At 49.3% G+C, this 22,970-nt stretch overlaps 1 protein-coding gene across 1 annotated transcript in view; it reads left to right on the top strand.

Moving 5' to 3' along the window:
• Positions 1 to 10,690, top strand: part of SLC41A1 (solute carrier family 41 member 1) — a 74,086-nt gene extending 63,396 nt beyond the window's left edge. Inside the window, exons 10-11 of the mRNA XM_069633168.1 lie at positions 3,171 to 3,319; positions 5,835 to 10,690. Coding sequence (XP_069489269.1) covers positions 3,171 to 3,319; positions 5,835 to 6,020 — 335 coding nt within the window. The 3' untranslated portion in view covers positions 6,021 to 10,690. The remainder of the gene's footprint in view (positions 1 to 3,170; positions 3,320 to 5,834) is intronic.
• The last annotated feature ends 12,280 nt before the right edge of the window (positions 10,691 to 22,970 follow it).

Here is a 22,970-nt window from a genome sequence, read left to right as displayed (position 1 = left end):
ACAATAAAAAAAAAAGTTTTAAAGACAAGTCTACACCTCAAATTCCTCTGAGTAAACATGTGCAATCCTGAAACTAATGGGAAGTTGGAGTGGTTTCTCATAAAAACTATCTGATGTGCGCCTTACCTGTTTTGCTTGTTTGGTTGTTCTCTGGGTAGAGGAATGGTCATTCCCTTCTGGCACAGGGCAAGAGAGGCTGATCCGAGGGACGGATCCAAAACCAGGGAAAATCCAATGTGGGAGGGGGTTAACCCAGGTATCCACAAGAATCTGCTGAACAAGGGAAAGTCTTCCAGTAGTAGTCACTGTTCGGAGCGGAACAAGGCGGAAGGGAGATTAGAGATAATGGGAGGAGCAGGCAAGACCAGGAGGAGCAGGACGTAAGGCCGCTAGAAGCCAGGGATGGGTACAGAGTCCAGGCAACGTAAAGGTGCGAAGCAAGGCTTTCCGGCGCTGTCTCAGTCTTGTAGCGTTGTCTTCAGGACCGTTGTGGAACAATTACATTCCGACACACAAACGTAATGGCAGCCATGGTGCAATGGGCAAGACCGCCTGATGCCGCTCACATGTTGCAGTGGGAGAGATGATGCCACTGTAACCAAAGGAATACTGTGGATGAATTCTGCCAGATTGCATTTTAATTGCAGCTTGATAATCACCCATAGAATACGCTTTCCTCTATTTGCACCACTCCTATTCAATGGCCCCTTTTCCACTGGACTAAATGCGGGCGCATCAATCAATTTCACACGGACACAGGGTCCTTTTGAGGTATTGAGTGGCTGAAAAGGGGCCCAGTACACAATCTAACCGAGAAGCTATGTTGTGGAAGAGACATACATCCTAAACTTCCCTGAAGTTTCAAGATTGCACGTGTTTTCTCAGGAGGAATTTGAGGTGTAAACTTGTGTTAAACATTTTCTTCTTTTGTTTGGTGACCAAAATTGTAGCGCCTGAGGAATGTTCAACACTTTGTTGGCATAAGAACAGAAACCTGTTGGGCATTGGGTCATAAAGTGTTCTGTGTACCATCAGTACATTGTTGACTGATCTTTAAGACACGTTATTGATTGGTGTCTTAGTCACACTATTTGAACCATGTTTAGTTGAGGACCTTAACCCCTTAAGTGCCAAGGACGAGGTATCTTGTCCTTGGGATTACCTCCCTGTTGCCAAGGACGAGATAGCTCGTCCGTGGCACTTAAGGGGTTAATGAAGGAGAAAGCGTTAGAAGGCATTAAATGGCGAAATACTGAAATTACCAAAAAAGGCCATGGCACTGGGGGTGGGGGGGCATGGCAGTTAGTAGGACAGATTAATTAAAATGTATGTATTTTGCGCAGCTGCTTTCAAAATCGAGACTTGTTACCCGTATGATTTATTGTGCAAGAGAAACCTAGTGTTTTTGAATTTGTAAATGTTCTGTTTAATGTGATGGGGTGAGGTTGTGATTTGCTGAGAGGTGTGACATGTTGGCACTGCAGTTACCCACACACCCTGACCCATGGTGTATTGCACAGCCCTACTTGTGCATTTCTCACTGTGGAAGCCGTGAAGCCTGAATGGCTGGAGACTCGTGCAGCCGAAACTGATAGTGTTGGTTGACCTTGCATGTGGAAGGCAGAAGAAACCTGAACCACAGGAGTAGGCCAGAGCAAGACTGCTGCTGAGGCGTGTGCTAGGGAGGGAGGAGCCAGCAGGGAAATCAAGCGGCCTATCCGTTTTCCAGATCCGCTGCACCCATCCACCCATCCCAGGAAGGTGATCATTGGGGGGGACTAAATGTATCCAGAAGTGTGGACGAGGAGGGACTGGGAGGAACCAAGGGGAGTAATAAACCGAGGGACGAAGGTGCAGAGGACGAGTAGCAAGAATCCGAGAAAGAACCTAAGACTCCTGCTTGGGAGAGACTTGAGGGGAGTGGTGTGGCATGCTAGATGCATGCTGCTAGAGATCGGCCTCGTTAGCAGCTTGAAGCTAAAGGGAAGCGCTATTTCTATTGTGTGCTAGTAAATGTCGTCTAAGTTGCCAAATGTAAAGTGAATCGAGTAATTGTTGCATGCTCGTCTAAGTGGAAGAACCATGTCCAGTGTGTGAAGTAAGAGGGCAAGGTAACTTCTGTTATGTACCCTTGGGGTGTAGAATCCTATAGAAGACGAAGGGAACGGCAGCTGGTTAATTAGGTTGTCTGGACTGGAAGTAAAGTTGGTGCAAGTATTGGAAGGGTCCGTTGCATTGGGCACTAGGATCGAAGGATCATCTGGGCCAGCCCAGAACCGAGACCAAACTACCCATATTGGGAACTCTTGGCTACACAAGATAAAAGTAGACGCAAATATTGATTTGCCTCTTACCAACCCCCTGCGCCCCCCACCCCCGTCACAAACTCGTGTCCCTAGTTGACTCTTGGAGCTCTTGTATGAGTAAGGTTTTAGGGTGGAGGCCTGCGCCTGCACTGCCTGCTGCCTGTGCAGTGCCAGCTTCCTGTGAACTACCACCCACCCCATGTCCCATTGCTGTTGGCTGATCTTCCTGTTAGCCTGGCCAAGAGGCGAATGGCCATTCTGATGTGGGAAGGGCTGGATGATTGCGCTGTGCCCTGCAGGGACGCCTGGCTGCCTTGTCCTTGCAGAGTGCATTTAGCTTGGCTGCCTGGTCCTTGCAGAGTGCATTTAGCTTGGCTGCCTTGTCCTTGCAGAGTGCATTTAGCTTGGCTGCCTTGTCCTTGCAAGGTGCATTTAGCCTGGCTGCCTTGTCCTTGCAAGGTGCATTTAGCCTGGCTGCCTTGTCCTTTCGGAGTGCCTTTAGCCTGGCTGCCTTGTCCTTGCAGGGTGCCTTTGGCCTGGCTGCCATGTCCTTGCAGGGTGCCTTTGGCCTGGCTGCTATGTCCTTGCAGGGTGCCTTTAGCTTGGCTGCCTTGCCCTTGCAGGGTGCATTTGGCTTGGCTGCCTTGCCCTTGCAGGGTGCATTTGGCTTGGCTGCCTTGCCCTTGCAGGGTGCATTTGGCTTGGCTGCCTTGTCCTTGCAGGGTGCATTTAGCTTGGCTGCTTTGGTGTGTGTGTGTGTCCCTGTCCCTTGATGCTCCCTTGGGGGGGGGGGGGGGGGGGGGAGGGTGTCCGTCCTCCGCTGGCTTCATGTGGACTAACTGAGCTGGGCTTTGTCTCCCACAGATGTGAACTCGCGATCTGCCCGGGTGCTCTTCCTCCTGGTGGTGCCGGGTCACCTGGTCTTCCTTTACACCATCAGCTCCATGCAGGCTGGGCACACCACCCTGACCCTCGTCTTCATCCTCTTCTACATGACGGCGGCACTGCTCCAGGTACGTTGGGCTCACCCCCGGACCCCGTGGCAAGCCAATGTTTAGGTCCTGCTAACCTGTCACCCAGGCCCTTCCCTTCAAGGGTGGCGCCATCCTTCTGCCAACTTGTCCTGCCAGTGCAAGATTGCGCTCCCTAAAATTGGAGCACTAGCCAGCTTCTTTCAAGAGCAGGGTTTTGTATCACTGTGGTGGGCAGCAAGCGCCCCCAAGCGTCAGTGGTGTCTATGCCTAGTGCGGGGGGGTTTAAAGTTTATTTAAACTACAGACTGCACCGTGATGCCTCACCGTGGTCTATACTGTGCAGGGCTGATGGAAGCTGTAGTCCAAACCGTCAGGAGAGCCAAAGGTTGCATATCCCTGCCCTGGAGTAAAGCACTTCGGATCTTTCCGGAGCTTTGTTCCAGTTGCTTAAAGCTGGGCTGGCCTGAAACTGGGATTCTGTGATCCTCGTATAGTTCTTGGCCAGTGGGTGGTGCTAGAGCTCCATGGCCAGGAACCGAGCCTTTGCTGCAAAGGGGCATCTGTGATGCATGTGTGCCCAGGAGGCCAGATCGTGGCTTGGAACGTTGGATGTTCTGCCCACATTTAAATGTGTGATCCTGGTCCATTTAGCATAGCCCTAATGTGCCACAAAATGTGGCAGCCTGCCTGAATGCCTTGCGGTGGCACAATGCATATTACATAAACAGATTAACATTACGACCGTTGTCTTCAGTGCTGTTAGAAAAAAAAACACGAATATGGGATCTAGTCTGTTAATGTGTTCGCCAGATGCCAACACATACATGGCAGTGGGATTACTTGGTAATGCTGTGGCCCCCAGACAGTACCCCGCAAGCCTGTAAAGCAATCCCCGTAGCCAGTGGAGGCACCTGTGCTGCCCCGCTCCCTCAGCAGTGCATCGCCAAGAGCTACTTCTCTCGGTGAAATACCCAGCTGATGAAACTAGAAGACCCCCGCCCCCACCATACAACCCAGCAACTCCCTGCCCCACCACAGCGCCTGGCACAGCACCAACCCTCTGTAGCATATGTATAGACTGCGGCCCTGCGCAGCCCCAGACATGAACAGCCTCGGCACCCATGCAATGCCCCCGGTTAACACTAGGGGTGCCTGTACCCCGCCAAGGACATGGCTCTGCAGAGGCACCAATGCACCCCCTCGAAGAATGATGGGTGGGGCGGGTGTGTAAGCACTGATCATTCTGCTGGGTCCTTCAAAGCACCAGGCAGAGGCCCCTGCAAGCAAAGCGATTTCCCCTGCTTGTGGGGGCATCAGGGGATTCAGGGCAATTGCCCTCACCCAAGTGGCTTAGCGCTGTTTATATTCTTGCAAACCATCTTTCCATGCTGCAAGGTCTGAAGGTGGCCGTGTGTACGGTACCCTTGGCTCATTGAATGGGGTTTCTGGGTCTCACCTGGGCATTCCTTTTTTTAAAATTTTTATTTATTTACAAGTATATACCAAAACAGAATCATAGTACAGAAGGATAATGAAAAAACACCAACATCAAAAGAAGTCATTGAACACATTCCAGATCTTCTCATATAAAGACAACTTACATTTCAATTTGTAGATCAATTTTTCTGTGCTAGACAGACACTGCATTTCCTGGACCCAATTCTCAAATGACGGAGGGATCCGACCTTTGCATCCTCGAATCAACCTTTTTTTGCAACAATGGTTGCTCTAAAAAAACATTTCTTAAGGGCGGAGCTGACATCAGCCAGCCCTGAATCATCCCCCAGGATCATTGTCTTAAAATCCAGGACAGACCCTTCACCCAAAATTCTATCACACACATCACAAACATCACAAATTTCAATCCAAAAATTCCTGACCAGCACACAGCTCCATAGCATGTGTTCCAATGATCTAACTTCCTGAACAGAACCCCCCAACAATCAGCATTGTCAGTCATGCCCCTTTTATGCAATGTTTCCGGACACCAATACACACGATTCAGAATCTTAATTTGTCGAGACCTTTCACTCGGATTCAGCGAACACAAGGAGACGTTTCTACACATATTCTGCCAGGCTTCAAGATCAATATCAGACCCAATTCTCACTCCACACTCCCCTTAGATTGTCATTACTCCGAAAATGTGACACAAAAAGCTCGTATAACCTACTGGCTAAACCACCTTCCTGTCCGTTAGAATCTGTCAGAAAAATATTCATGTCCAAAGAGTCAGACCAGTCCACATCACCCACAGACCTCTTGAGGCGTCTATAAGCCGAGTCTGACAAATCCTCAAAACTCCATCTCTGTCGACATTTCACTTGGGCATTCCTGTATCCCATTCTTGTAGGTAGTCTGGTGTTGTGCCCCCAGAGGTCCTTTCTTGGCACCTCAGAATGCAGAGGTTTGCAGCAGCGTACAGCGTGAATAGCCCCAGAGTTGCTGTGCAGGTCCCCGGGTCTTGAACCTCTGCTGTTGGCAGTGCTCTTGTGCAAGGGCCTGTCCTGTCTTGTTCCTGGTGCCCCTGTGACCCTTGTCTCTCTTTCCGCAGGTGCTGACGCTGCTGTACATCGCTGATTGGATGATCCACTGGATGTGGAGCCGGGGCATGGACCCTGATAACTTTGCTATCCCCTACTTGACAGCGCTGGGTGACCTCTTCGGGACCGGACTCTTGGCCCTCAGCTTCCATGTCCTTTGGCTCATCGGAGACCGGGACACGGACGTCGGAGACTAGTCGCCATCGCCCCCCACCTACTTGCGCCCATTCCCTGCCTGCCTCGTTCATGCCTGGACTCCTGGATTTCTTCCGTGACTTTCATACTCATTATTTTTCAATGGGAATGTTTCATGGACCCAGTCCAGAAGTTCCTTATTTTTGTACACATGGATATTTTATTTTGTAAAAGCTGTCGGATGGGATCTTGCGGGAAACCTGGAGACCGCTTGATGGGTGGTAAGGCTTGCGGTGGAGTCTGCTGCTATTTGAGCAGAGCCAGTTAGTCGACTGGCTTGTCCACAGCCTCGCTGTCTCAGAAGATATCGCAGCCTTTGACTTGTCCGCAGCCTGGCTGTCTTAGATATCCCAGCCTTTGCTGACTTGTCCCCAGCCTGGATGTCTCGGAAGATATCCTGGCCTTTGCTGACTTGTCCGCAGCCTGGCTGTCTCGGAAGATATCCCGGCCTTTGACTTGTCCGCAACCTGACTGTCTTAGATATCCCAGCCTTTGCTGACTTGTCATCAGCCTGGATGTCTCGGAAGATATCCTGGCCTTTGCTGACTTCTCCGCAGCCTGGATGTCTCGGAAGATATCCTGGCCTTTGCTGACTTGTCCGCGGCCTGGCTGTCTTGGAAGATATCCCGGCCTTTGCTGACTTGTCCGCGGCCTGGCTGTCTCGGAAGATATCCCGGCCTTTGGACAATCTCCTTATTGGGCCAGTCTGATCTGCAAACCGTGGAAGTGGACGTCCCCCGCGCCACCGCCCTCCAAGTGCAATTCCTCAATGTAGACCGGTCCAATGCCTGACGCTGGGACTCTTCCACTAGCTTTGGAGCGGCTACCGTTGGACCCTGGAGTTTAATTCTTCCTTAAGGGCTATCCCCAATGCGATGGACCAATCCAGTGGGTGCTTAACACAATTTAAAGCCAAAGCATCTCCCCGAGTTCCAGAATGTGTTGGTTCTGATCACTTCCCTGCCCCCCTCCCATAAATGTGGCTATTTCTGCACCCCTTATCCCCATATGCTTGCTTTCTCGTGCCACTTGGTCCACAGGTTCCCAATGCAATTCTGCAACCAAGTCCATATTCTGGTTGCATTATTGTGTAAAGCGATGGTTGTGATAATGAAAATAAGTGAACCAGGGGCCTGTCTCCACTGCTAAAGTAGCTTAGGCTGGTCCCTCCATGTGCATAAGTGCATGCAGAAGTAACTTCAGGGCATGGGGCTGCTGCCGTCGGAGGGCAGCGGGCAGATTCACTTGGCGAAGGGAATGAAGTGGACACGAAGATGAAGGGTTCAGTGGCTGCTGAAGTCTGGCTTGATTAAGATACAAGGTCTGAAGCTAGGGCGGGGGGTGGCAGCAGTTTGTATTCAGGGTTGTATGTGCCCCAAGGTTTGAGGTGCCCCAACCCTACCAGTGCTGCTACTGCCCTGGAAGCGGATAGCTTCTTGAGACCGCTTAAGCTTAGTTAACGTGCACCGCCCGTGCCCCCCCCCACCTCCTGTAGGGTGTGTACATGGGCGTGTAAGGCATGCGTCATTGAGTGGGATGGTATGGACAGGATTCAGAGTGCATTGGAGGTAGGACTTCTGCTAGCATTGGGCATTTCTCTCTCTCTCTCCCATGGAGACTTCTTCTAGAGTAATCCCTGCTCTCCTTTGGGAGAGGGCTGTGACAGCCGGTGTCTTGCCAAGAGCAAAGAGCTCACTTTAAAATGGTATTGCTTCCCAAGTGTGTTGGTCCATTTCTTGTGGAGGGAGGGTGGGGTGTTTGGGATTCTTTTGCCCTGGGTTCTAAATGGCGTTGGAGGTGGTTGACTTTGCCACGGAACTCTCGGTGTTGTCTTCTCAGATGCTGCTTGTGGTAGGTTTTGAAGGCCTTCGGATTGCATTGTTTGAGCATCTCTCCGTTGAGTATTGTCTATGCTTGCTAGACCGTTATGCGGAAGGCATGTTGAGAACCTGTGTGCCGTTTTGCAGTAGCTTGTGGTGTTTTAGTGTGGGGGGAGCGTAGTGTATTTCAAGTTCTGCTATTGTAGACTTCTGAAGGCAAACCCAGTTCAGCACATCCGCGTTTTCTGGAAGCTTTGCTCCCTATATTGGACCTGTGCTTCAAGTTCGGGGAGGGAGCCTCTAAATTAGAGGGAGTGTCCCAGTTCATGGTTTGCCGCACGCGTGTGACGTTAACAAAGCGTGCGAGTATCTTGGTGCTGGAAATGAGGTTTGGGTATTGTTGGTCAGTGCTGATGCTGTGCCAGAATAGACCTTTGTAAAAATTGCACCTTAAAACCTTCAAATTGGAGGAGGGAGGTAAAGTTTGGTTTACAAACTCTGTGACCAGTTGTTAGCCGGATAGTGATGTATATGTGTGTTGCTGGTAAAAGCCCAAATTGGGTGATTCTTAAAGCAGGCTGCAGAATTGTCCCCCCTCGTCCCCCACAAGCAGCGAAGCGATCAAATGTTTGCATCTTTTGCAAATCCTGGTGGTCTGATTGAATGGTTTATTCTCCTCATTGGTGTGTGCATCCTATAATCCCTCCTGGTGTCCTATGGGGCGGGGGGGGGGGGGGGCTGAGCCCCCCAGCTAGTCGCTTGGGCCCTCTAAGGCGGCGGGTACAAGTGCATGAAGGCCTCGGACTGAGCTTGCTAAGGGTGAATGCCTAGGAGGGGTGAGGGGGGGGGGGCGGGCGGGCTGGCTGGTGTTCATTGCTCTGGTCTTGTTACGAGACTGGGCGGCCGGGGGGGGGTGGGCATGAAGGTGGAGATTCAGAGAACATTGCCCCCCCCCCCCCACCTGGTGCATTCTGCCAGTTCTCTGAACATCTCAGTGTATCAAGGGCAGTGTTTGGACGTAGCGTGGAACTGGCTGTGGCTCACCCTTGTGAAGTGCTGCTTCTCCTCCCCACCCCTGTCCCCTTTATTTGTACCAGAAGGGGTCCTATGTTTAATTTCTGATCAGGTGGCTCCCTCTGTTCTGGGACTTTCTCTGCTCTCAAAGTATATTTTTCTTAATGTGCATCCAGGAAGGTGCTCGGCGTTCCCCTCTTTCCCATCCATCCTGTGCCTTCTGCAAAGTGCTTGCACCTCCTCTTGCTGACCCTCTCAAGTGGCCTAGAGACACTTGGCTAATGTGACTGATGGCTTGGAGCCAAAAAGGGTATCCCATCGCCTTGCCAACCGGAATTCTGCCAAGTATTTTACTTCGCGGGAGTTCTGCCGACAAAACTCATTGAAAAATAAAGAGGGGGGGTCGTAAGGGGTTGCGCGGGGGGGAGTGGCTTGGGACTATCATAGGAAAGGGGGAGGGGCTTGAGGAGGGAACGCCCAGATTACATTTGCAGAATTCCTGTCGAAACATTGAACTACTAAGAAATCCTCTGCAAACCTACAAAGACGCATTTTCACAGGCGGGGTGGGGGGGAGGAGGGGGGGTAATAATCGGGTAATGCGAACATTTTGCAGCTTAAACACGAATGTTTCTTTTTCACTATTTCTATTCTAAAACTCTTTTGGCACACTCTATACTGCACATATTTAGTTTTTAAGGTTTTGGGATGAGGGGTACAGAGGATCGTGCCTGACGTCTCCTAGTAGACCATGCACCGCCCCGTGGCCCCCTCCCCATTTTCCAGCAGGCTGCTTGTATAATTGTTTCTCCTGAGCAACCTTCAAGCAGTCAAAGCTGAGGTTTCATTTGATAGCCTTTGTATTGCAAATATAATCTGCACCCCTATCTAATTGGTCGGCCCATCTTAACCCTCTGCGGATGCCAAGTGGCAAAGCCGCACCCTTGTGTGCCCCCTTCACCTTTATCCAAGCTTGTTCCCCCCCCCACCCCCGTCTTGTACAAAATCCTTACTGCCTGCCTGCGCTCTTCAAAATGGAAACTGTTTGGTATGTGCAGTAATCTTTTTCACTTTGGGTGGTGGGTGCAGGGACGGAGTGCAGGTACATTTTCAGAGGACAGCGTTGCGCACCTGAGCCATTCAGCATAACCCATTCACACCTGGCCTCTTCCTTAATGCCAAGGAAGCAACATTTCCCTGTACATTGTGATCTACAGGCTGGTGCTTGGTGCTCAGAAGTTGAGGTTCTTTAGATTCACTTCAGATTTATGCTTTTAAAATGGGGTTCTCGCCTATGGTCTTGGAAGATGCTGGAATGGCTGGCTTAGGTGTGGTCTCTGTCCAGCAGAGCTGCACCGCCTTTGACCACTGTGACTACAGGTGGCGGGTTTGAGAGGGCGACCAGCCAGCGCCCTCCTCTTGTGCTGCGTGCCCAGCGACCTCCTCTTGCTGCGCGTCCACCGCCCTCCTCTTGCTGCGCGTCCACCGCCCTCCTCTTGCTGCGCGTCCACCGCCCTCCTCTTGCTGCGCGTCCACCGTCCTCTTGTGCTGCGCGTCCTCCTCTTGCTGCGTGTCTTCTGGCTCAGTGACTGCCTGAGCTTGTGAGATGCCCTGGAATATTTGTGGCAGTTTTGTTGCCCCCTGAGATTTGCACTGGTGCATGAGAACGTCTTGTGTGGAGGCAGTTGTCGAGACGCTTCCACCTTTTTGTATGTTCAGTAAAAAGAGAAGAATTTACAGGTGTATTAAGTAATTATTTATAGGTGCGATTTACTGAAGTGATGAATTGTCGGCTAATAAATTATATTTGGTATAATAAAGAGGTTTATTTAAAAAAAATGTTGTCGAAGTCTTTTGAGCTGACCTAGTTCTGTTACCTGTGTACCTTGCTGCATAAAGATGGTATTGGCGTCACCAAGGTGCCTGGTTAAAGATTGGCAAAATGCCTTCAAATTACTATTTTAAAATAAATGATTCCTTTTAAATCCAAAGCATATCTCGCCTGCCTCTTCTGCTTGGCTCTTATTTTGACTTGTCCTCCCTGAAGACATGTTATATACCAACTGCACCGTTTTTTAGGTGACGCAATGTATTTAGAGGAGTAGCGGGACGATTGACTTTAAATACCAGAGGGCTGGCCGGGATGGGGGGCGGCGTAGTGGGGGGGGGGGTACATTGTAAATCCAATAACGGGCAGATCTAGAAGATAACCACAGGAGCCTTCTCAGCCCCCCTTAACTGGTCTGCACGCCTATTGGATAGTCAGTAGGACTCGCCAGTTACTTTCACTGCCCTCCAGCACCTGCACAAGGTGTGTTGCCTGTTGGAAAGGTGCAAGACCCTGAGAATTACCTCCTAGCATGGGGTTAACCGAGCCACGAGAGAGATGTGGCTTTAAGAATGTTCTGCTCCAGTACAATTTCCCCCCTCCCCGCCCCCTCCATCACTCCTCGTGCCGTGCTTGCCTTGCCATCTTAGTTGTAACACTTTGGGTGCACCCCCCCATCACCCCCGCCCCCCGTACTGCACTCCGCTGCTTCTGTTATGGTCGTGTTTTAGAAGTCCCATACATATTGGCGATTAACTACGTGAAGAGTGGCAGCAAGCTACTGGCTGACCCGTGTCTTTGGGGCAGTTTCCTGCCGGTTCAGCCATCTGTCCCACTGTGAGAGGACCACCGCTTTGCAATAGCAAATGTCTTAAAAGCGGCCAAAACAGGGGTGCATGTGCAGAGACGTTGCTAGGAGGACGGGGGGGGCAAAAGGGGGCTATAGCACCGGGTCTCTTGGTTGTAGCTCCAGATAAAAGCTCAGGAGGTACAACCAAAAGCCTGCTAACCCCGGATCCCGACAGTCCCAACATTAGTGTAGCCCCCGTTTTGCAGACGCAGCAGCACCCCTGTGCGTGTGAGACTACTCATTGGGCACCCCTACATCCTCACCTGCCCGTCCTCTTCTCGGTAGAGCTCTTAACAGAGAGGTCTGATTTTTGCTTTGTACATTCATTTATTCTACTTTCCAGGGGCGTAGGAGACACAAAATCTGGGGGGACACTTTGTGGACTTGTAGACTGTCTTCCCGTCCTGAGTCCCACTCAGCCAATCTTGGGTAAATAAATTGGTCTTGTAGTGGTTTGTTGTTAATTGGCCAAAGGAGCAAGCTCTGTTCGCCAGTTGTTACCAAAATTGCACTTGCTACGAAGTTGCTACGAGTGCAGCATCATCCTGACGCTTTGTGACGTGAGCGACGAGCATATATATATGTATGAAAAAGCTCCACCAGGCAGCAGCCGCAGAACCAAATGCGTTACTATACATTACTGCACCTACAGTGCCTTTACAATGTCTCTAGCTTCTAATCGGGACTGAACATTAAATGCAATCTGCATGGATGATGCCAATGGGCACAATTCTATCGTAGCACTAAAAGCCAAAGCGCTGCTAATAACATGCTTCATGCCCGGGTCAGGACATCGGTCGCCTGTTAGGCAAGATTGTATGTAGTAACCCTGTGGGAGGCTAGACCAGCCTTGGCCTCTTGGCAATAGGTGCCCCAACCTTTGGTATAGGCCTGTACTACACAAGTTGGTAGCGTGACTGAGCAGCCAGGCCTATCTCAAGAGGGGTCAATGTGAGCTGTAGGGTTGTAACGGAGATTCACAGTGACCTCTATTCAAATACCACTTATACTCAAGGTTTCTTGATAAAATAATAGTCGGTTTTAAAATAAGCCTTCTTTATAAGGGAGCATGTATGCAACACTTAAATCTACTTAAAAAAATACAGACTCAGTTTTAATAAGTAGATACCCTTTTGCGATGGCGCACAGACACTTCCTACACCCTGAGGTGACTTCAATTGTTTAGGACACTCTGGACATTGATCTATCACGTGTACATTTAAAGCAATACTGACATTTGTGGCTAAAGGAACAGGTTCGGGAGGGAAGCGATGGTTAACAAGTTTCTCACATAGGTCAGCACTTTTCAGTCCCCCAATGTAGTGTAGGTTAACCCTTTCCCAGCTATACAAGTAAAGAATGTATGACTTTTTGGAGGGACAGTTAAACACAGCCAGAGGGTAAGAAGAGTCTTCAGGGAGCCAGGACAGCCAATGTCAATTAAGCAAAGTCTAGGGGAGCTGAGGCACTTCTTGAAGATTAGCACACAAGTCTTGCACAATGTTAAAGAGTTTGTTGCAAAAGATATCAATTTTGGCCCACAAGCTGGGATGCCTGTGAAGGACAAAGCTGCAAGCAACTCTGCAAAAGGCAGCAAATGCAAGTCTTAACTGAAAGTTAGCAAGCTACACAGAACAAGACCAGGTTTCTAGACAAGTCTGATCTATGAAAGTCTCATCAAAACAGGTTCACCCCTGTGCCTCCAAAACCATCAAGGACCACATCGACTCCCTGGCTCCTGCCTTGGCCGACTCATTCGCCACTGGAATCCTCCCCCCCCTCCCCCTTAGCACTCCCTTGTGCACCCTCTTCTCAAGAAACCCTCTGCTGACCCCTCCTGCCCGGCTAACTATCGCGCAATCTCCATCACTCCCTTCCTGGGCAAACTCCTAGAAAAGCTGGCCATCTCCCAGCTTAATCTTCACACTGAATCTGTTGGTTGTCTTCATGACCACCAGTCTGGCTTTAGAGCTACCAGAAGCACGGAAACTGCTCTCCTAAACATCCGTGAATACCTGCTCTCCAACCTTGATTCTAACACCCCCCTGTGTCCTCTTCTTACTTGATCGCTCCTCTGCCTTTGACACGGTCAACCATGCCATCCTGCTCCAACGTCTCTGAGATAACCTGGGTGTCACCGCTCACAGGCCCTGGCATGGCTGGCTTCTTTCCTCTCTGATTGACTCTCCCAGGTCCAACTTGGGTCCTTTCTCTCCGCTGTCTTTTTCTCTACCTGTGGTGTCTCCCAGGGGTCTAACCTCTCTCCCTGGCTGTTCAATCAATACCTGGCACTTCTTGCCCACCGCATTGTCGCTCTCTGCCCCAACTTCCAGTGCTATGCGGATGACACTCAGCTCATTTTCAGGCTACCCTCGGCCTCCTCCTCTCCGTCTCTCATCTCTGACTGACTGTCTGCTATCCAGGAGTGGTGTGCAGCTAACTCTGCCATAATGCCAGTAAAACTGAGATTCACCTCATCTGCACACCCCCTCCCTCCTTTCCTGTCGCCCTCTAGCCAGCCTGTCTTGGCCCTCTCCCTGCTCCCACATGCACAGCTAAAAACCTCGGGGTCATCTTTGACTCCACACTCTCCTTACGTCTTTGACATCTCTAAGAAGCCACACTACCAGCTGCACCTCCTCAGAGGTATTCTTCCTTCCCTCTCCTTACCCCAGAAGCTCAGTCTCCAGAGCTCTGGTTCTCTCTAGGCTGGACCATTGCAACAGCCTCTTTGTAAATCTGCCTGCTTCTACTCTCTGCAACTCATCCAGAACAGGACTGCGAAACTTGTCCTTGGCCTCAAGCCCAGGGATCGTATCTCTCCAGGACTGAAATCTCTCCACTGGCTCCCAGTGGATCCAAGGATTAAATTCAAAACCCTCTGCATTGTACAAAAGGCTTTCTTCCTAAATATCTCCCTTCTCGAGCTCTTCGCTCATCCGCCTCCAACTCCCTCGGGGTCAGTCGCTTCTCCAAGCAATGAGTTGGTGGCAGATCGGTCTTCAGCTGGGGCCTCCCTAAAACTTGAGGAGAATCCTCTCCGGTTCCAGAAGCACCTCAAAACCCTTCTCTTTGCTTCTGCTCTTTTTCCTCCTCTTCCCCTGCTGAACTCCTGACTGAAACTGCACTGGCTACCTGGCCACCCTCTGATCTCGTGCCCGGTCCCTCCCCTGCACTGCCTGCCTGGCAACCCCCGCACTTGGGGACAGTTTTTTCTGTATCCCTACAGTCCCACTACCAGCACTTGCCACCTGATGTATGCACTTGCCACCTGCTGGCCGTTACTTTTCTTATTGCTATTACTCTATTCCCATGTACTGCACTCCCCCCCCCCCCCCTTCCCTCCCCCCCCCCCTGCCCCATCCCATGCACTTGCGCGATCTGAATGTCGCCTAGCAGGATCATTGACTGTCCTCTCCTTGTTCCCCCTCCTTTGCCTTGTCGCGCCTTGAAACACTTGTGCATAGGCACGTTATAAATGCCACATCATGCATCATATCAAGAGGTAAGTACCCCTAGTTAATAGTAGATTGAGTCTGAGGAAAAGGTTCCAGCTGGCTTCCGTTCCTGTTGTAGTTCCTGCAGATCCTGTTGTTCCTGTGCCTCAGTCATTGGGGCAAGAAGGAGGACATCTGGGGGCTCCTGCACTACGGTTCGAAGGTCAGCGACAGCAATGGGCGAAATTCAGATCAGCAGCACTTCACGGTTTCAGCTACTCGCAAATAGCAGCACCGCAGTTCTTGGACACCTTGTCGGCTTCCTTCGCTTCTGGGGTCCAGCGCTCGGTTGGGGTGGCTCAGGCTTGGGAAGTCCTGCTCCGAGGGAGTCCGGAGGATCATCCTGGAGCTTGGGTCCAACTTAAAAATGATAAACTTGTTTCTGGAGGGTCTGTCCCCTGACACTCGGTTCCAGCATCCATGAAGAAGTACAGTCAGCAGAGTCAGGGTTTCCAGGCAAGTTCGTCTTAGGTCATCAACCCAAGGTGAATAGTCATCCTATGCAGGGCTTCTCTAGTCGATCAGAATTCAGAGCTTCAGCAATGCAGCAGGGCTTCACCGGGCAAACCAATGGTCCAGGAGGTTACAGCAAGCTTCTCTTCCAAGTTCTTATTCGGTTCCTTCCTCCAGTGGTCGACTCTGCCTTCCTTGCAAAAGACCTTGCCTTTTATGCACGTTTCTTCCATTCATTACAGCCTAGCTGTCACTCACACAGCAGTGGCTGTCTGCCAAGGACAGCCAGCCATCTAATCACCTTTGGGTGCATTTTAGTAACAAGGCAGACTAAGCACAGGGAGTTTCGGGCACCTCCCTTGCTTCCTGCCCCTGCCAGACACGCTGGAGCCAGAGGGGGTCTTCACCAATGAATCCCGCTAAAGACAAAACTAACAAAGGGACCAAACCTGGTTTGGCACACAGAGTGAATCTCAAGAAGGACCTTTCCAACAAGAAATGGCGGAAAAAAGAATACTGGGGCCATTTCGACAAAATGGGCACCCATGGGTGAAATACTGCAGCTGAGGATTCAGCCATTAATTGTAGAAAGAGTAACATAAAAATGTTACTTGAGAAAGTAGACAAAGGGGATACTAAGTAACCCCTCCAGCACTCCACATAAGGGGATACTAAGTAACCCCTCCACATAAGGGGATACTAAGTAACCCCTCCAGCACTCCACATAAGGGGATACTAAGTAACCCCTCCAGCACTCCACATAAGGGGATACTAAGTAACCCCTCCAGCACTCCACATAAGGGGATACTAAGTAGCCCCTCCAGCACTCCACATAAGGTGGTGTGTGCTGGGTCTACAAAGTAACAAAAGTTAAGTGAAGTAAATTTCACTTTACTGCTCTTGGAAATAGTAGTTACACCAAGAGAAGGTATTTCAACCTTTAGAGAAATTCAAAGGACGTCTCTGTGACACTGCACTGAAGGTGCTCTGTCACAATACAAAAAAGTGATGCCTAATGGAGTTTGTCAGACTCCAAAAACAAAGAATACAGAATCAAATAATGCATGGGTGAGAAAAAGAGCTCACTCTCCAAGGTTAAAATTAAAAAGTCCCAAAGTCCAGCAAAAGAGCTGGGGGTCTTGAAGGTAGAAGGGAAGTAATTCATTTCTGAGAATTCTCCCTAACATCGCCGCAGCGAAGGAGCAGCACTCGTGTTGTGTGTGGCGACGGCCATGCGTGGGTGCCGCACCATTCAGCCCATATGGGCCGTCCAAGAGCAGGTAAATAAATGATTTTAACCAGGCAATGCAGCTTTAATGACTAGTGTGAAATATGCACCTGTAATTGCAAGCCCATCGCTTCTGGCCACTGCCGCCAGGAAAGCATTGTGATGGTAATGGATGGCCGCCAACCAGCAGAGGCATCTTCAGGCTAAAAGATAACAAAACGCAGTGAGTGTACAGTGAAATTAAATACGAGCCCAAAACTTATTGTAAATAATGTTGCTTAGCTTGCCTCACAACAATCGGGTACTATGATAAAGTTGTTTAAATGCAATTTCAACTGTAATGGTTCTTACTTTCAAAACTACGAGCTGAGTTGTCTGCGCTCCATAAAAAATCATTTATTTGCCCATCAAGGTCTGGACTGCTTTAGGTATAGGTATCCTCTCCAGCCTGCCCATTAAGCAAAATGCTGGTCAGATAGCACAGCGAGTAGAGTGCTCGCTTTCACATCCATGCAGAGCCTGCTGACGCAGGTTTGAATCCCGACAGGTCCAAACTCATCCTTTCATCCTTCTGAGGTTGATACATGAGCGCCACACACTGTGGCTAATAGTAAGCAGCTCTCAGAAGCCTGAGGGTTTGTAGCTCTTTATAAATGCAAATTATTATCAGTCTGTATAAAGGCTCTCTTTAACGCATGCAGCATCAAAAGGACATCAGCATTATATAAGAGTTAGGGATTTCACGTCTCATTACGAGTCCGGTGGTAGCCGTGCCGGAAAAACCGGCAGGCTGCTGCCAGACCCGGAATACCATTCCGCCTCCGTGATTACCGGAATCACTGGGGCATTACAAATCCAGAGGCGGAATTCCGTAAATTCCCATTCCCATAGGACTCCTTGGGGATGAGGACAATGGAAACACTGGTTCCATCCATGACGGCGCTGGTGTTTCCATTTCCGCTTGCAGGCGGGTGGCGTTACTCCCGCCAGGTCAGACCTGGCGGGAGCGACGCCTCCCGCCTGCAGAACTTTGAATCAGCCGGTCCGGAAACAACAGTGGCGGGGGATTTATCGCCACTGTTTCCGGACCGGCAGGGTCATAATGAGGCCCATTGTCAATCGAGAGGTAGATTGAAGCTGTAAATTTAATTCCAACAGTAATGGTTCATACTTTCAAAACTACGAGCTCAGTTGTCTGTGCGCCATAAAAAATAATTTGTGTATAGGTGCCACCTCCATCCTGCCCATTAAGCAAAATGCCTAGAATTTCATCCAATGAACGAGGTGGGAACTGTTATGCTCACGAGCAGAAAAACCCCAGGAGCGTGAGCAGATAGAAAACAATTATGTGCACGGGCCGGGCCGGTGCACCAGGCAGTCGGCCACATACAGCCAGCCAGTGTGATAAATGGCATCATATCCCCACACCTAAAATTGTGGGGTGGTTTTGGTCCCCCCCCACGCCCCTCCCCTGTGTCCTACGCCCATGCTACTTGCCCAGTCTTGAAACTAAATCGTGTGACATGAGCTTGTCCTATACAAACCCTCGCTGTTAAGGACCATGAGTCAAAAGGCCTGGAAACTCATGAAGGTGAACGGCCACATTGTGCCGCCACTGTGGGAGTTGGTACTTGCACTCAAGCAAAACCAGCAACAGAACGGACTTTTGGGTTGACAACTAACACACATTGCTTCAACTGGCCAAAGTGGTACACTCCTTTTACACTGCACACAACTTTTAACACGTAGAGCCATGTCCACGTAGAAGTGGATTGTGAACCACCCGGCTCCTTCAATGGTGTTATGATGAAAAGGAAACTGGGACCAAGGAGGGTGGCCAGGGGAGGCCGCGCACATGTTTGATTCACCTCATGTAGGGAAATGGGAACTGTGGGGGGAGTGGGGGGGGAGTGCCAGTGATTGGAGGGATACATGTGCACTGTCCGAGTCACAGATCCAGACAAAATGACCAACTCGCTTTGAGAGCATCATTCAAACTAAATGGGCCTAGTTCGCCCCAATATATCTGAGGACCCTGTACTGACTGGTGGTGGTTCCAATACTCCTGTCATGTTTGCATATGGCAAAAGGGCCATATTTGTGCCATCTTCAGAATTCTTGCTACCCCTGTGATATAGCTGCAACTTTACTTGCTGTATTTTCTTAAAATAATCTGGACATGGGGCTTGCCAAACGCCAGGTGGCCATAGCGTGGAAACGGCCACAGGGTCCCGCAATCGCTATGGGGAGGGCGGATGTCTGTAGGTGGGGGACGGCGGAACTGCCAATATTGCAGGGTGTAGACAGAGGCGGAAGGAGTCACGATGCACTGGCCCCAACCACTGAATGATCTGTCGATTCTAAAACCCCCATGAGGGAGTGTCCGCCAGACCAGGGAGATGGGAATGGAGGCGGGTGATGGGGGGTGCTAAGGAGTTGGGGAGTCAGCCTGGATGGACCCCATCTTCAGTGGAACCACTGAACATAAATGACTGTCGGCTTTCAACCATGGAACAGAAGAAGAGTCCCTGAAGGAATAACCAGTAGACACATATGTGGGAGGAAGGGGGTTCTGGATACCTTTTGGGGTTCTGGTTACTGTTTTGGTAAAATGCTAAAAAAGTGTTTTTATAAATCTAATCTAGACATTAATTACCAGTCTGATGGTGTGGTAGGCAGAGAAGATGCCCTTGGCACAGTTTCTAGGAACTGTATTGACAAAGCTTTAAAGGAAAGACTGCCTGATGCCTAAAGGGTCACATTATTTTCTATAGAACAAAACTTTTTTTTACAACTATCGAGGCTGAGTCAATGAAAAGTGAGGGTTTTCTATGTCTAATGCCTTCATCTCCTGCCATTCAAATCCCAAACCTATTCTGAGGTCTTACCCCCTACTGGCACCAGTCTATAAATGTGACTAGCAGCAATATCTCACTCCTAAATTATTATTTTAGCCTTCAGGCTAGTGTATTCTATTGACAAAGTATTGTTAGTTCCAAGGTGCGGCCTTCTTGGATGCCGATTGGCTCCTTCAGAAGATGCTGGACCTGCCATTCTCAGTCCCCTTTGTGCCTTCCCTGTGTTTGATGACATGTCCCGGTCTTCCACAGGGTTCTCTCCTGGGCACAACAATCTGTACTGGGAGGCTTCCATCTTGGGGTTTTGGAATTCTTGATCGGGTCTACTTTTTGGTTCTTTGGGATTCACTCCCTTCCCCTGTAACGTTTGTGTTCTGGCACCAAAACGGGGTGTCGTCTCAATCCTTGCTCGGCCAGGATTCAATGGGTCCACCCTGCCGCCCAGACTTTGGGGTTTGCTCCAGATTCGCAACCCGTCCACTTTGCCATCCCCCTTGACCAGTGATAGACGTGTACCAACAAAGTAGTGGAACTGTGACTGCAGTGGGGGACAGAGTATGAAGAAAGGGAGCAACGTGTGACACATTTTTCAAGGGGTGCATTCATGCTGGTTGACAGCCAATTGAGTTCAGACAGATTTCAGTTTAGCTGGAATTGATATCTGTTGGTAAAATGAAGAAGTGTACTATAACCTCACAAGAACCGTTCCGGAATAGTGAAAATGGTTGCAAAAAGTAGTGGAACACTGCTCCCAACCGTTCCTGCTCACTTCGACCACTGCCCTTGATCTTGTTTGCTCTAGGTTCACTGGATTCTCATTACCTCGCTCCGCTTTCTACTCGTTGCCATATCTTAGGCTCTTGTCTAGATCTTATATTTACTTCCTCTCTTACTACATCCCCTGTGTCCTCTCTTCTGGTCTGACCATCATATTCTCTTGTTCTCCATTTCCTAATCCTTCCTCTCGTACTTTGCCTCTCTCAACTCCTTCCTCTTAAGACATTGCGATCTGTGCACATTCAATACTACTCTTCATCTCTACTAGCACTTCTAAATTGGTGTTGCATGCATCATTTTTCACTCTGGCAGCGGATGAGGCTGCTTCTGCCCCTTCTTCTTCACTTTCATCACCCCTTTGCACAGTGCAACGTGTTTTCCAGCGTTTAGAAAGATGCTGGTTAAAGCTGAAAACAGCAGGGAACTAAATCTCTTATGCATTTTATGTGCTCTGAAAATTGTCTTCATGCTGCTAAACTATCTTACTTCTCTGATCTCTTACACTCAGTCTTCTCATCCTAGGCGATGGTTTCAAACTCTGTCCCGCCTCCTTTTTTCTGCTACTCCTGATCCCTCAACTAATTCCACTGTTACTGCCACAGATGTTGCGCTCTGTTTCCCTTCCAAGTTCCTCATTTAGGTCTGTCATTGAATCGTCTGGTACACTAGTTACTCATCAGACCCCCTGGTACATTCCAAGGAGTTCTTTGCCTGGATTGTTAATCACTAAAAAGATACCTTCTGTCTCCTTGCTCGTGCTCACCCTACCTCCTCCCCACTGGACCCCATACCATCTGCACTTATTCCTAAAGTCTATCCTCTACTCTTGTTCCCGATCTCAATTCTGTTTAACTCCTGCCTAGCCTCTTCTGTTTATCCATGTTCATTTAAGCATGCTGCCATTATTCCAATCTTGGAATTTCTGCTGATGTAGCCTCTGCCTCTAATTTTCGTCCTATTTCACTCCTAGCTGTTCTTTCTAAAACTCTCAAACGTATTGTTTACGCTTGTGTTTCTCATCATTCTATCCTTCCTTGATTTCAATCTGGGTTCCACCCTGGTTATTCCACTGAGACTGCTCTTCTCTCCGTTTTGGACTCTCTTCGTTCTGCACGTCACGCTAAGCAGTCTTCTCTTCTTATTCTCTTGGATCTTTCTGCAGCTTTCGACACTGTTGATGACACGCTTCTACTCTCTGCACGTTCCTCTTTTGGCTTCTATGGCTCTACTTTAGCCTGGTTTGAGTCATACCTGTCCCAGGGAACTTTTTCAGTCTCCTGGGGTTTCATCTAAAAACATGTCCACTTATCTATGATGATCCTCGAGGTTCAGTTCTTGGTCCTTTTTTAATTTTTTCCCTTTATACCTCCTCGCTCGCTGGGGTTGTTTCCTCCTTTGGCTTCTCGCATCACTTCTATGCTGATGACACAGAGCTCTTGCTTTCCTTTCTATACTCTACTGATGACATCCACCTTAAACTTAGCACCTGTCTCCTTGCCATTCAGTCTTGGATGACAGACCACTTCTTGGTACCCAATGCCGCAAAAACAGAGGTTATTTTCTTTCCTTCCACTATTTCGCCCTCTCTGCCCCTCCTTTATATATTTTTCTCCTTCGCAGTTGCTTATTTCTTCCATGGCCCATAATCTGTTCTGTCTTGATTCAGACCTTTCTTTCAGTCACCACATTTCCTTATGTGCCCGTTCCTGTCCAATTCATTTGTACAACACTTGAAAAGCCCGTCCATCCGTGACTTTTGAGGCCACTCAACTGTTGGTGTCTCTTTGGACTTCCTTTATCTCGTCTAGCTCCATTGAAATCTGTATTTAATGCTTCTATTTGTGTTCTGTCCTCTTGCTCCTCGAGATTCCAGCTCATCTTCTTTGATTGATCTAGGATGGCTCTCTTTTCATCATCTCTCTATGGCCTTGCACCGCCTCATCTAGCTTCTCTTATCTCATTTTACTCTCCTTCTCGTTGTCTAATTATAGTTCCTCGTTCCCCCTGTGCTCAATCATGTTCCCGGTCTTTCTCGCTTTTGGCACCCTTACACTGGAATGCTCTCCCACTCTCTTCGTTCCATCACTGTTTATTTATCGACTGGCTAACTAAGATTACTGTAGCCACAGATTTATGCTGTTTCAAATGTTAATTTCATTTTATTGTACCGTTCTTGGTTTTATGTTCAGGTACTATATAAAACTAAATAAATACAAATAGACCGACTTAATCAGCTGGAACTCTTAACTGGGCACTACTTGATGAGTGGCTCTGTCACACAATGAGATGAATTACCTTGTGTCCCCCTCTGACCTCCCCCCCACCCCACAGCCCCCATGCCTGTATATCCTCCAGGTTGCCCTTGCTTTACGTATTGATTCCAATCCTGAGGTCCAGTAGAGCTGTTACTGCTTTGCTGGTTTGTACATCCACAGATGTTACTAAGAGCCCAATTCACAATGGGCATGTCCTCTAACCTGTGATCTTGGGCGGCCGTTGAATGACTGGAGCCCTCTTCAAACTGAGAACTCTGCTGGTCACTTCGCCACTACCCCAGCTAAAATAGAAGAGGAAGGATTGGACCCAGCCCAAATGACTCTTGAATAATGCAGTTTGGCTTTTGTTATT

The sequence above is a fragment of the Ambystoma mexicanum genome, chromosome 13, assembly GCF_040938575.1.
Source record: "Ambystoma mexicanum isolate Mex_15411 chromosome 13, UKY_AmexF1_1, whole genome shotgun sequence".
NCBI classification, from domain to species: domain Eukaryota; kingdom Metazoa; phylum Chordata; class Amphibia; order Caudata; family Ambystomatidae; genus Ambystoma; species Ambystoma mexicanum.
This window is presented reverse-complemented; position numbering and strand designations above follow the sequence as displayed.